We start from the raw sequence: 13,865 nt of genomic DNA on the forward strand, positions 1-13,865 counted from the left end.
GTGAGTATTGAAAGGATTGGAAAATACGATTCACTCCGGTTTACGAAGCTCTGCCACATGGGTGCACTAGTCGAGTTGTTTGTTATGCTTCCTTTAAAAGAAGTATCAATTTAATGTGATGTGGTTTGAAAATCACTTGCAGTTCAAAGGAATTTTGATAGACGAATAAAACATTGGAATTTCATTATAGTTTTTAACTTTACATCGATATCATGTCATCGAACAAAAATATGCAGCATCTTCATAACTCATAGTGGTTAAATAATTTTGTTACTACTTATTATCAAATTATCGAAATTTATGATATATATTAAAAAGATATGGACATCACGTTGGATGATAGATTGAATGTATTACAACAAATAAGTCAACGAAAACTTGTTGAAATACTGGACGCGATTCCCGGAACCAAAGACTTAGTGATAGAGCAGAAACTTATGAAAATTTTGGACAGTTTTGTAGGAGTTTCTGTACTCAAGTAATTATTTTAAATTAATATGGCATATTAATTTTTGAACAGATATCAAATGATATTATTTTTTACTTAGACGTTATGGCGTTGAAAAGATTTATAAAATGGAGCAAGGCTTGAAGCTTTCAAATTCTCAACACATCTTTTTGGTTTCAAGTGATTTGATTGCTTGCAAAAGGGTACTAGATCAAATACAGTCAGAAATTCCTTCAAATATTAAACCACATGTACAACCATATCATCATATTCTAGTTACTCCATCTGTACCCACTGTTCTTAATTCAATAATCGAAGAAGAAGGTGAATATTTTATTATGCAATTAAATAATCAATAGTTGTTTCAGTTCCATTAGAATAAGAATGCAAATGTTTGTTTAGGATTATCTGGATTAGTTACGTTACAAACATTATCTTGGGAATTTATAAGATTAGATGGGAACATCTTATCTTTAGAAAACTGTATGTTTATTGATCTTTACTATCACAAAGATACTACATTACTGCCAGCATTAGGACGCAGCTTATGGTCATTGCAACTTATACTTGGTTCACCCAAATTGACACTTTCCTTTGGAAAGTACAGTCAGCAAATGTTCAAAATTATGGAGTCAATGAAACACTGTTTAGGCTCCTCTAATATAGAAAATGAAATAGGAGCTTTAATTATAATGGACAGGAATTATGATTTAGTTACGCCACTTTTAACCCCTGTAACTTACGCTGGATTATTACACGAAGTAGTGGAAATAAATGTTGGTACAGGTATTTTGGGCAAATCTCAAGTTAAGCTAGATCCAGATAAAGATCAAATTTATGGGGAAGTAAGAGATACACCATGCAGCGAAGTTTTTCCAATTTTACATGGGAAAGCTAAATCTTTAAAATGTATGTTCTTATATGTTTCTTTTGTTAATTTATTTTTCATAAAAGTTAGCAGTATTTTTAATGGTTCATATCAGTGGAACAGAATGCGATACAAACAATGAAGTTATCCGAAATGGAAAGATATGTAGCGACGAGATTACAAAAAACTAGAGATCTAACGCGACAACTTGCTTTTCATATTTCTGCTTGCCAGCTGATAGCAGACACATTAAGTTCTGACTTTCAAACCTTGCAAAAAATAGAGAAATGTATGCTTGAGTGCAGAGAGAGGAAAGAGTGTTTGAGTCATATTGAGAGATATGTAGGTACGTAAATTCTTTTAATAGACAATAACACTATCTTTTTTCAGATGATCTTATTCATTGCGATCTTACAACTCATTTTTCAGACGATCATCCACTGAGAACCTTACGTTTATTATGTTTATTATCGATTACAAGCGACGGAATTACCCAAAATGAACTGGACTCTATACAAAAACTTTATCTTCACGCTCACGGTTATAAACACATACCGTTATTTTATAAATTGCATAGTATAGGTTTATTGAAGTATAGGTCAGAAAATATTTTACACAAATTACCAAATTGGAACAGTGAATGGAATAATAATGCACAGAAGTTAAAGCTGTTACCCAGTTACTACAAGCAAATGGAGCAAAAAAGCCGATCGTGTGCAAGTTACGTATTCAATAATGTTTACGTACCACTAATCGTTAGTAATATTATTAATTAAATTAGTTTACTTGATAATGTTTAATATTGAATGGAGTTGACAAAAATTCACATCTCTATAGGCTCAAATATTAAATATTGTTGTGAATCAAGAAAAGGATACTAAGAGTCTTGACGAATTAACAAATTTATCAAACTGCGTCATAAGTGGCCAACGTGGTTCATTATTACCAAAAATGGTAGTAATATGTATCATTGGTGGTATTACCTATGCCGAAATAACTGCTTGCCGGTTTATAGAAAAATCGACTGGGATTCGACTTGTACTAACCTCGGATAATATAATAACAGGTAATAAATTGCTGGAGAAGGTGCAAGATATATGAACATCTTAAAGATGATAATCAAAAATTTGTAACATTTATATATAAAGCAATTATATGTAAATAGTATCAAACATGGAAGTATGAATATACACAAATAGTGATTAATTATTTATATACTGTTATTTTCAACATTATTTACATGAGTGTGTATACACGGTACAATGATAATCCACTGTTAAACACCCACATAAACAATATTCAATGTTCCCTGATTTTTAATAATTTCGATTTTCTTCTCGATTACGATCCCGATCACGGTCCCGTCTCTGACGGCCCCAATCTTGTCCCTGTCGATTGTAATTTTGCCTATCACGGAAGTTTCCTTGATTTCCTCTTGAAAAGAAGTTTCCTGTGACATAAGACATTCATTATCATCAGTATTTTACAATCATTTACGATACAAATCATTTTACAATTTTACAGTCATTTAAAATTGCTTAAAGTTTTCATAGCTTACCTTGTTTCATTTCGAAAATACGTTCATTAGAATCCACAAAGTTGTTTACTTTATCGGTAAGCTGCAATGCTAGAGATTGTAAACGACTTGGTTCGCTACGATGCATTACAACCGTTTCTGTTGGATCATCCAAAGATGCCATAAGTTCCTCGTTGATAATCATTTTACTAATGATGGAATGAACAACAGGTCGCTTCAGTTGAAACATCTCTGCCAATTTTGGCATAGAAATCGAATCATATACGTGAGAATACGTGAACAAGTACGTTCTTAAAGCCTCTTCTTTAATTAATCTTGTGAGCATGTCACGAACTTTGTCCGCTTGGTAAAAGAGGTCCCAAACTTTAGCATTCATTTTTTCGTTAATTATAAAATTATTGCAAGCCAACCAATTTCCATTGCGCATCGCTTTTGCCGCTGCGACAACGTGTTCTCTCATAGATTCTGGAGGTCCAACCAAAGACTGACGTTCACTTGATCTCAACTGTTGATAAAATGTCTTGGAAATCATTCTTCTCCTCGCATCAAATTCATGTGCAGCCATGTACGGAATTTCAATAAGCATGGCAGAAACTAAATAAACACACTCAAGGAGTTCCAAATTGATATGCATATGGAATGGCATTTGCCTTTGTTTTTCGATTTTTTCTTGTTCTTTGCTGCGTTCATGTTGTCTTTGAGGAAGAAGACCTTGTGCCAAGAGTTCCTTTACTTTACCAGTCACCATTAAATCAACTAAACAATTGTGTGCGTCTTTAATATTCGCGTGACGGAATGCACATAAACCCAGATGAGCAATAGTTCTGTTGTATAAAATCTGTAATTGGAAATAGAGGGGAAAGAATTCATAAGAATATGGAAAAGCATAATTTCATTATAAAGAATACAAACTTGTGTAGCTGGATCGGAATGCTGAATGGTTTCTTGTAAATGGGACATCAGAATAAGATCACGTGCTTGAAACCAGTTATCGTGAAGAGCATGATGATAAACATGAGAAAGAATCGCACGAGTTCTAAGTCTGTCTGTCCCGTCATGAGCATAAACGTATTTACAAAGCTTCTCCATAACTTGGACAGATGTTGCAACGTCTAGACCAAGTTCTCCCTGAATATGTATATATTATATTGTTAGATTTTTATCTGTAAAATATTAATAATTATATACTTACTTCTTTTTGTTTAAGAACATTTGGATCAAATTTATAATATAGATGTTCAATTTTACGTAGGTATACGCGGCAAAGTTCAGAAACTGTGCCTTGCCTTTCTAAATATTCTTGAACTTTATCTATTATCATGGACACTTGTTTCTCATCTTTCAACCTAAAAAGATGGTGAATATTTTCGTCTACATTTTCAATTTACTAATTTATTTAAATATATATACATACCTTTCTACATATTCATTACTGTGTGGATCGCATTCCTTTAATAACTTAGTAAATTCTTCATCTAAACGTTCTACTAACGTTAGCACACATCCATGTATTTTATAAGGAGAAGTTTCGTACTCTTCTGCATCCTCAGATACCACTTCAGCGATAACCATATCTTTTGTGTTCAAAAGCATATCGAGCATTTCTATGATACGTTCTAGTATTCTGCAAAAAAATAATTTATTAATTCATAAATTGGGATGGTTTCATATTCTAAAAATTTAGAATATAATACCTACTTTGACCAATATTCAGGTTTCATTGCATCTGATACTTTTGGGTTGTAATCGAAAATAGAGGACACGATAGAAAATTTAATTTTTACAGCTACTGCTGGTCCAAGATTATGAGTATCGGCTATGGATTGCAGTTCGTGTAAAAGTTCAATTTGTTCCCTTCGATCGGTACGTTTTTTACCACGAGCCGCGATGATCTCAGAAAGTTTCTTCAAGACAGCAGCCACATTAATTTCTGCATCCTTCGCAAACATTTTCGGCTTTTCGGATGGAATGGCTACACCGCCTTTGACAGTTTCCCATTCACCTTCTTCGTCGTCTTCATCTTTCTTCTTTTTTCGTTCCTTTTCTTTACGTTCCTTTCGCTGTTCCTTTCGTTTTGTCTTGTCTTCCTCTTCCTCTTTATCTGTCACTCTATTTCAGAATATGCTAATGTTAATATTACATTAATTAATTATTACTTTCATCTATTTGTGTGAATGAGTTAAGCATACTTTTTGATAAACCGTTCACGTATATTTTGATATTGACCTTCATCCTCACTACTTGTACTCTCGCTATCTGAAGAACTACCCCAGTCAGATTCACTTTCACTACCTTCTTCTCCATCAGCCAAGCTTTTCTGTAAAAATATGATCTTGTTAATATCAAGAAAAGGAAGTAACAAAATATTTTATTACACATAACAAACCTTAAATTTAGAAGTATCTGGTTCACTTGCTTCTGACCCAGCCTTTTTGAAAGGAACTGCATTGTCCTCCTCTTCCTCAGATTCTATAACTTCCTCAGCTAGAAGATTTTAAACAATAATTAATTTTTATTTTAAATAATTAATTTAGAACATCAGTAAATATTATTGAATTATTATTGAATTGAAATATTATTGAATACTATCAGTGAAATTGACTCACGTTTTTCTTCCTCCTCATCGTCATCTTGATCTGGATTTTCTCTGAATTTTGCTATATCTTCTTCAAAATCTTTATTATATTTACGAAGTTTCTGACGCAATGAAGTCAATGATTTTGAATTGTTTTTTGACATATTTTTACGACCCTCGCGATCTTCCCATACTTCATTGATGAAATCTTCCATTTCTACTAAACATCTGATGTAAAAACGTGGTGTTTGACCTCCTTCTTCCTTTGCTATTACAGGCAGAGCTTTTTGATAAGCACGCATTAAATCCTCGAAACCTATAGTTACAATATGAATGATTTCAATTAAATGAATACTTTATGAATAATTTATATTTGTCTAATATCATTAAACTTTGTAAGCACTTACTGGACAACATGCTGCTCATATCTTTGATCTTTTTATAATTTCTTATGAGCTTGATGAGATTTGCAATCTCTTCGTATCTTTTCTCTTTAGTTGATCGTACAACCCTCTTAGTTTCTTCTTCTTCATCACTGAACTGAAAAAATTTTACATTATGTTAATGCAAATTTTGTATGTTTGCCACAATATAAAAAAGGAAATAATGAAATATTATAATGCTTAAATTTACCGTGAAAGCTGTAGTTGGTGCTCGTTGAACCTGCTCCTCCTCGGAAGCACTATCAGATTCAGAATCTGATCCAGTAGCAAAGAAACGACTCATGTTTAGAAAAATACTGTGTCAAAAAAAAGGAACAGATTTAGTAAATGTTTAATACTTTGAAAGGTGATATATAAATGTATATACTTTATTATTAATAAAAATTTTTACATATATTTATTTATAAAATTTCATAATATAATATGATAATATTATTATGTGAATTATGCATGTAATTAGAAAATCTGCTCTGTTTATGCGATAATTCTTAAGCACATGGTGCAATAGTTTGATTAGTATTAGTTTATGTTGAGCACGCATTGCTATTAACAAAAATGATGTAAAAGTATATAAATTTTATTTATTCATTTATAAACTTACGTATTACAAAATTGATCGTTTTTTTCCCTTCAAATGGTTAAACTGCTACAGGTTAGAATGACAACGCCATTAAAGGCTGATACATCATAAAATTGCTGTGATGAAAAGTGTTCCAAAAATTGGTGGAAAGTTTTCAAATTCTCCTTGATGTTTTTTTTTTATTCAAATTATTATTAGGACAAAAATTTGATTAGTTATCGCACTAATGATTAGTATTAAATAATAATTAATTTAAAATTAATTTAAATTTTTAAAACATTTTGGATGCGTTTTGGAACGTGTATATACTAATTTCCTGGGATCATTATTACAAATGCGGCCCTTCTGTTGGTAGTGTTAAAGGGAGTAGGACTGTTGCACGAAGGGAATAAACCGATTGGGTTAGTACGTATATATTTTTGTTACAAAGATGTAAGTTTTATAATAATATAAAATGACTATATATAAACATAAGAATATCATATAATATCTCATAAAATATTACGCTTACTATTTTTCAGTCTTCTAGGAATATACACAAGTATATTTCAAAACATTCGACAATGTCTACTATTGCACAGTTTAAAGAGTAAGTAAAGATCGAGAATATATAATATCGCGCTTCGTTTAATTTATTAAATGTTACTTTTTTAATAAACAGAAATGATATATACCATGGACAGATTGATCTTTTTCTTTAAATACCGTTCAAAATTCTTAAACATTCTTTCTATCTTTTAATAATCGTTTTAATTTTATATTGACCCTATGTTTTTAATATTTTTTTATGGGGTTACATAATTGACTTGATGGAAGATGATATGGCTTTAGTTTATATGATTATGATTATGGTTTATCAAATTATTTAGTGCAATATTAAATACATAGATGTTCCAGACTTGCAAAAATGCAAACTGCCAAAGAACTTTATGGTGGGAAACAATACAAGGAAGCATTAAAAGAGTACAGTGAACTTATTGGTAAGTATTTGTTCAATTAAAAATTTGTTATGATGTTATGACCTTATGGATCAATAAAATGAATATCCTTTTAGAATTATATCCAAATACACCACTACTTTATGCAAACAGAGCTGCATGTTACATGATGCTTGACAAATATCCTCCTGCCTTGAAAGATGCAAAGAAATGTATTGAATTGGATCCAAAAATATACAAAGTACGTTATACATAGAGATACATAAAAATATATTTAAAGAAATGAACATTTTTTTAATTCAATTCATTTACGTTTAGGCTTATGTAAGAATTATAAAATGTTGCTTGATTTTGGGTGACATAGTTCAAGCTGAGACTACTTTATCCAAGTTATTAGAGATTGATCCCGAGAATAAAGGCATTACCACAGAGAAAAAAGACTTAGAATATGTGAAAAAATTTCTTAAGGATGCAGATGCTGCATATAATGCTAAAGATTATCGTAAGGTTTGTGGCTCAACTTCTAAATGAACATGTATTTAGTAATATAGATAATAGTGTTTAACATATAATACTTATAGGTTGTATATTGTATGGATCGTTGTTGTGATGTAAGTAATCGTTGCACAAGATTTAAATTAACTAAAGCAGAATGTTTGGTATTCTTGGGGAGGTATCAGGAAGCACAGGAAATAGCAAAGTAATTGCTTTTTTCATGAACGTAAAGTAATCAAAATTATTTTATATTCAATATCAATGATATTTCAGTGATATCTTACATCTTGATAAGCAAAATGCAGATGCTATATATGTTCGTGCTATGTGCCTATATTTCCAAGATAATATTGACAGAGCATTTGCACACTTCCAACAAGTACTTAGATTGGCTCCAGACCATGCTAAAGCATTAGAAATATATAAGCGAGCTAAGAATTTGAAAAAAAAAAAGGAAGAAGGAAATGCTGCTTATGAAATGGAACAATATTTGAAAGCATATCAATTATATACAGAAGCTTTGACTATAGATCCGCAAAATATAGTAACAAATGCAAAACTCCATTTTAATAAAGCAACAGTCGCAGCAAAGGTATTATATTTTCATATTTTATTAAAATCGATTTTATAAAAATTACTAATATTTTCACTTAACCCTATAGTTAAATCGATTAAATGAATCGGTAACAGAATGTACGGAAGCATTGAAACTCGATGAAAAGTATCTTAAAGCACTCTTGAGAAGAGCAGCTTCTTATATGGAGCTCAAAGAATATGAAAAAGCTGTTCGTGATCTTGAAAAAGCATATAAAATGGATAAAAGTTCAGGTAAAGAAGATACACATTTTACTTACAATAATAAACACTTTTATAATAATATATTAATTTATTAAATACTGACAGATAACAAACGATTGTTAATGGAAGGTAAATTGGCATTAAAAAGATCAAAGAGGAAAGATTACTACAAGATTTTAGGTATTGATAAGAATGCATCTACTGATGATATCAAAAAAGCATATAGGAAACGAGCGATGGTACATCATCCTGGTGAGCTTGAAGATGCGTTTCTATTCAGTTTATTTTAATTATGTTAATCTGTCTTTACGTTATTATGTACAGACCGACACCCTAACGCAACAGAAGGAGAAAAGAAAGAACAAGAAAAGAAGTTTAAAGAAGTTGGGGAAGCCTATGGTATTCTATCTGATCCTAAGAAACGGTCGCGTTACGATAGTGGACACGACATTGATGATGCTGAAGGTGGATTCCAAGGTTCGCACAATCCGTAAATTTATATTGGTATAAGATTTTATAGATATTTCAGTATATATATTTTTTTCTGTATAGATATCGATCCAAATGTAGTGTTTCAAACATTCTTTCAACATGATGGTTATCAATTTCGTGCAGACAGTTATACTTTCCACTTTGGTTAACAGCATTCCAAGGATATGTTTTTTTCTACTGTCTTAATGTTTCAAAAGATCATTGCATTCTAGAGATGAATATATTGGATTTGTTTATCTTCCATTCATAGCACCTCCCGTATTATCAGGTAGCATAAATAATATATATAAACCTATTAGAGAGATATAGTTTTATATATTTATTTAAATAACTGTAAATATGTCTTATATGGTATTCTGATATATATGTAGAGTTTTTTGCAATAAGTGTGAATGAATATTGAAAATCATATCAGTGATAGATATGTTTCTGACAAAGTATATACTTGTATTGATATAGGTACTTATGAAAATTACATTATAAGTTATTTTCTCTTACTCTATTCAGTGATGTTAAAAAGTATGCTAAATAACATAGCAATTAATCAATTTCCACAAGTTACTTTATATATTATACAATGTTTAAATTATCTTTGGAATGATAAATGATCTTATACACGTCTTTCTGTAGAAATATATGTTACATTGAATGTCGTTATATTAAGCAATAAATTCTTGAAAAAGCATACGATCTTCATTTATAGTTACTGAAGCATAGAGTTAAGGAAATAACTGAACAAAATAAGAAAAATTATATTAAACATGAGCATTACTTCGGGATTTAAAAAACAAGAAAATATGTTAAATATCTTATTTGTTCCTTGATCAAAAAGTAACATTGTTCATACAGTATAATCGTTAAAATAAAAGAACTTGCTCGCTATTTCATTGCTTTATTTATGTAAATACAAATTTTATTTTAAAAAACATTAGTCATTTAAAATAAATTATCCAGTAATGACTACTTTTTTCTCCGAAGGTAATAAGATTTCGGACGCAACTAGTTCTTCAGTTGTGTCTGTTATTTTTATTTCATTTTTGCACGCATCTAATGTTAATATCTAACGTGGTTCATTATATTCTTTAAGTACGTATATAAGGCACGCTATAATGGTCACAGCTTAAAAATACAAATAGATACAAAATTCCGGAAGTTACATAAATCTGAGTTGGTTGAATCAAATAGCTCAAACTTAACGCACACAACTAAAACACATTTATCTAAAACTCACATAAAAATATGCAATAGCACCTATGTAGTTATACTTTTAACAAATACACGTGTATATCTAATATTTTATTAAAAATTAAAAGTTTATAGTTATTAAACAATTTTTCTAACATTTATAATCCAAATTTTTAATCATCGCTATATAAGATAGCACATTTTCATATTAAATATTTTTGGAGCTTTGTATTTTTTATGCTAATATTATTGAGCATGAAAGTACTATTTAAAAATATACTATGTTAGGTTTTTGAAGTACTTCGATTTTAGTTTAAGTAACTGATTCATAAAAAATAAGTAATAAATTAAGAAACTTTCCTCCTCATGTTATTGTACAGTTTATATACTATAACACTTCGTACTTTGTAAATCGAATATGGTGTTTGCAATCTTACACATACAGCATAAGTACTTACACATTCAAGCAATACCATGCTTAATGATATATACATATATACAAATAATCTACTAAAATCCTGAATTAATTTTGTGCTATAATAGAGTATCATATTGAGACTATTTATTTGATTCGTTGTAGGATGCCCTACCCGCCAATTCAAGTAAGTAACGATCAGGATGATCTTTCCAATCTTTAGCAGTTAGTTTAACGGTCCTCTGCTTTTCTGCTTCCTTTACTTGCCACTTTTTAATTTCCAATTGACGTTCCCTGTAAAATATTTCAAATTTTTTTATTGAAATCTATTCATCTTTACATAAGAGAAAAAAAAAAGAAGATACCTTAATTTCATATCTCCACAACCCCAAACTTCTAAGCTAGCAATCGGATAAGGTGCACCTGCTATACTGACTGAATGGAATGATTCATCTATACTAATATACGGCGAGCGGGGATTACTTCCGAACCGTAATCCATGAGGATAACCTCTGATACCAGTATTCAAGTATAATACTTTAGCTCCCTTTTCAATAACCCTATATGAAGGAAACAATTCAATGCCCATCGAATCTTCGTCGCCCCAATACAGATGACTTTCACGCCATTCTATCGCTGAACATATGCAGTATGTAGGACGCGAAGTATCTCCATCAGAATTAACAATCCGTATGAATAAAAGAGTGGGTCCTCTGTATCCTAATACATGGTAAAGAAATCGATTGGCTCCTGTTCCATGTTCCGAGCTATTGTACAATAATGTCCAGTGTCTAGGACACACATTGCCCATTCTTTTAGCTATGAGTGCATGAGTAACATCTTTTGGTGAATCATCTGTCTGAACATATATTTACCTTATTATTTTACAATTCAGTGAAGTATATATCAAATTTCAAATGAAAATATACCTGAAGATAACATTCGGGTAGTGTGCTTGATAATAACCATACGTAGCTCATAGGTAACAAAACTTGTGGAAAACATAAAGAATCTGGTTGCTCCAATATAGGTGTTGGTATCTCCAAATGTGGTTGTGGTTGTTCTTTGGATAAAAGAGCTTTACCATTTCTGTAAGCAGTTGTTAGTACATGTATTATATATCGATGAGGGCCATATATTAGACGTGGACAATGTTGCCAGATCCAGTTGCTCACATAACTCACAGACAAAGCATGTTTGCCATGAAACTGTAATACACATTCTATAGTTTTAGTTTTGTATAGGTTTTGGTTAATAATGCTAATAAATATTAAATTTACTAACACACGATGATACAGCTGAATCGATTATTTGACTTTTATAAATACAGGGAGAGGTTCCGCTACTATCCATAGCAATATTATAAGAAATGTTCAATAAAGCCTTCAGTCCATCAGGATTTATGCTTCCATCTCCTTTTATATCAGAATACATCTTCACATAATTTTCTAATACAGTTTGATCACTCATTACAGAGAGGAACTTCTCTGCTTGTTGTTTGAAAGAATTTGCACTCAAGTGCGTAGTATTGACATTGGCAGCATGATGGAGATAATTGAATAATTTTTCACCTAATTCTGGATAATTGGGGAAGAGATAACGTTGAAATATAGATATTGTTATCCCATTTATACGTTCCTGTTCGTGAGTTAAATGAGACAAAATCTGCAAAATGAACAATCTAACTAATACATGCTTTCTAAAATTAATTTTAATAAATATTAAATCTTAATGAATCTTAATAGATATTATTAATGTTGATAAATCTGCAAACTAGAAAGTAATAGTATCTTATTTTATTAACGTGGAAAGAAGTGACAAACAGTTTTATATTTATTCACATTTTTGGGAAAAAAAAGAGATGATCTAAATTAATTTTTGCAACGCAAAAATATTATTTACGAAAAACATTACATCAGCAACATGACATCGTAGGTTATACGAATTATAAAGGTTGTCAAAGGAAAAGTGGATCGAAAATAAATTAGTTAAGAAATAATTTGCATATTATTCGTGAACCATACAAGTCAATTTGCGTTTTTAAAATAAGAAACAAATATTTGTGACGATTAATGATTTTTAAAAGACGATCGACATACTTCTGCGATATATCGAATATATCTGTGTCATTCGAGTTACGAAAAAATAGTGATTACAAATTGACCCTATACCTTCGCTAGACTTTCAATTGGAAAGAACTGCATGTGCGAATTACTTTCTAACTCGGTCCCTGAGGAACTTTTCGAAAGATTGTTTGCGTTTGCATTATCACCAACATGAACCACAGCATCAGCCTTCTTGGTGGATACATGTCCACCGCGTGTTGCTTGATTACCCATTTCTACCAGTTTAATATTAAAGTATTAACAAATTCACTCTCTTATCTAAACATATCATCACTCACAACACAAACATGCATACAACCATATGCAACTTTTTAGAATATTGTCACGAATGATACGAAAGCAAGTGTTGCATTCGCGACAAATCGAATCCCACCCGCCCCTCCAAATAATTTCTCTTTTAAGTATGTTCTATTAACTGTTCACTAGATTATGTTCGAAAATCGGATTGGTTAGTCAGAACTCGGAAAAGATAAAGCCGAATTTACACCTTTTCACTTTGGATGATTATAGCGAATGATTCATCGAAAAATAATATTTTCAGTTACGTTTTATCGTGAAGTGACCAGTGAACAAAGTAAAGCTTATTTTGAATGAATTGAATAAAGCCGAATGTACATCTTTTTCACAGTAAATGTGAATAATGAAAGCCGGAGTATTTATACCAGTTCATTGGTTGAATTAATTTCATTAGTTTGAAATATTCTTCAAATTTATTAAGTCGATCCTATACATCTTGAAATAAAATGTGATAGTTTCCTTCCCTGTCTTAAAGAAGACATTTTATTCCCCTGTTCCATTCTCTCATTTATTATTATGATTCTTAATGAAGGATTGCCCAGAAAATAGTAAGAATCGGCCAAATCCATATTCATTTCGTATGATATGTATCATAGGAACGTGAAATGATTACATTTAGTATATCGTATTTGTAACGGCAAGATCATAAGACAACGCCGTTTCACTAC

The 13,865-nt window shown here is 30.9% G+C and overlaps 4 protein-coding genes across 9 annotated transcripts; 2 read left to right on the forward strand and 2 right to left on the reverse strand.

Annotated features, from left to right (window-relative positions):
* The first annotated feature begins 30 nt into the window (after window positions 1-30).
* Window positions 31-2,529, forward strand: LOC122576527 (vacuolar protein sorting-associated protein 33B). Its single transcript, XM_043746944.1, has 6 exons — window positions 31-478; window positions 549-772; window positions 851-1,357; window positions 1,432-1,662; window positions 1,746-2,071; window positions 2,154-2,529. The coding sequence occupies exons 1-6, from the start codon at window positions 321-323 to the stop codon at window positions 2,415-2,417; spliced, it is 1,710 nt and encodes a 569-aa protein (XP_043602879.1). The 5' UTR covers window positions 31-320; the 3' UTR covers window positions 2,418-2,529.
* On the reverse strand, window positions 2,513-6,596 carry LOC122576525 (eukaryotic translation initiation factor 3 subunit C). Its single transcript, XM_043746938.1, has 12 exons — window positions 6,473-6,596; window positions 6,062-6,167; window positions 5,836-5,968; window positions 5,460-5,744; window positions 5,240-5,337; window positions 5,043-5,170; window positions 4,552-4,962; window positions 4,268-4,477; window positions 4,046-4,199; window positions 3,766-3,981; window positions 2,875-3,691; window positions 2,513-2,766 (listed from the first exon to the last, which is right to left on the reverse strand). Exons 2-12 carry the CDS (start codon window positions 6,152-6,154, stop codon window positions 2,633-2,635), a joined length of 2,679 nt encoding a protein of 892 aa, XP_043602873.1. The 5' UTR covers window positions 6,155-6,167; window positions 6,473-6,596; the 3' UTR covers window positions 2,513-2,632.
* A 118-nt stretch (window positions 6,597-6,714) lies between these two features.
* Window positions 6,715-10,056, forward strand: LOC122576530 (dnaJ homolog subfamily C member 7). 6 transcript variants are annotated; one of them, XM_043746948.1, is made up of 11 exons: window positions 6,715-6,852; window positions 6,973-7,040; window positions 7,340-7,431; window positions 7,506-7,630; window positions 7,708-7,896; window positions 7,971-8,089; window positions 8,158-8,476; window positions 8,547-8,712; window positions 8,788-8,934; window positions 9,007-9,159; window positions 9,235-10,056. In XM_043746948.1, exons 2-11 carry the CDS (start codon window positions 7,015-7,017, stop codon window positions 9,321-9,323), a joined length of 1,425 nt encoding a protein of 474 aa, XP_043602883.1. In that variant the 5' UTR covers window positions 6,715-6,852; window positions 6,973-7,014; the 3' UTR covers window positions 9,324-10,056. The 6 variants fall into 6 exon arrangements, with proteins under 6 accessions (XP_043602883.1, XP_043602886.1, XP_043602884.1 ...); XM_043746951.1 differs by having other exon boundaries at window positions 7,349-7,431; XM_043746949.1 differs by having other exon boundaries at window positions 6,766-6,883.
* On the reverse strand, window positions 10,051-13,273 carry LOC122576528. Its single transcript, XM_043746945.1, has 5 exons — window positions 12,946-13,273; window positions 12,059-12,439; window positions 11,704-11,982; window positions 11,140-11,633; window positions 10,051-11,068 (listed from the first exon to the last, which is right to left on the reverse strand). The coding sequence occupies exons 1-5, from the start codon at window positions 13,111-13,113 to the stop codon at window positions 10,918-10,920; spliced, it is 1,473 nt and encodes a 490-aa protein (XP_043602880.1). The 5' UTR covers window positions 13,114-13,273; the 3' UTR covers window positions 10,051-10,917.
* Window positions 13,274-13,865: the final 592 nt, after the last annotated feature.

The sequence above is a fragment of the Bombus pyrosoma genome, linkage group LG16, assembly GCF_014825855.1.
Source record: "Bombus pyrosoma isolate SC7728 linkage group LG16, ASM1482585v1, whole genome shotgun sequence".
In the NCBI taxonomy this organism is placed as follows: Eukaryota; Metazoa; Arthropoda; class Insecta; order Hymenoptera; family Apidae; genus Bombus; species Bombus pyrosoma.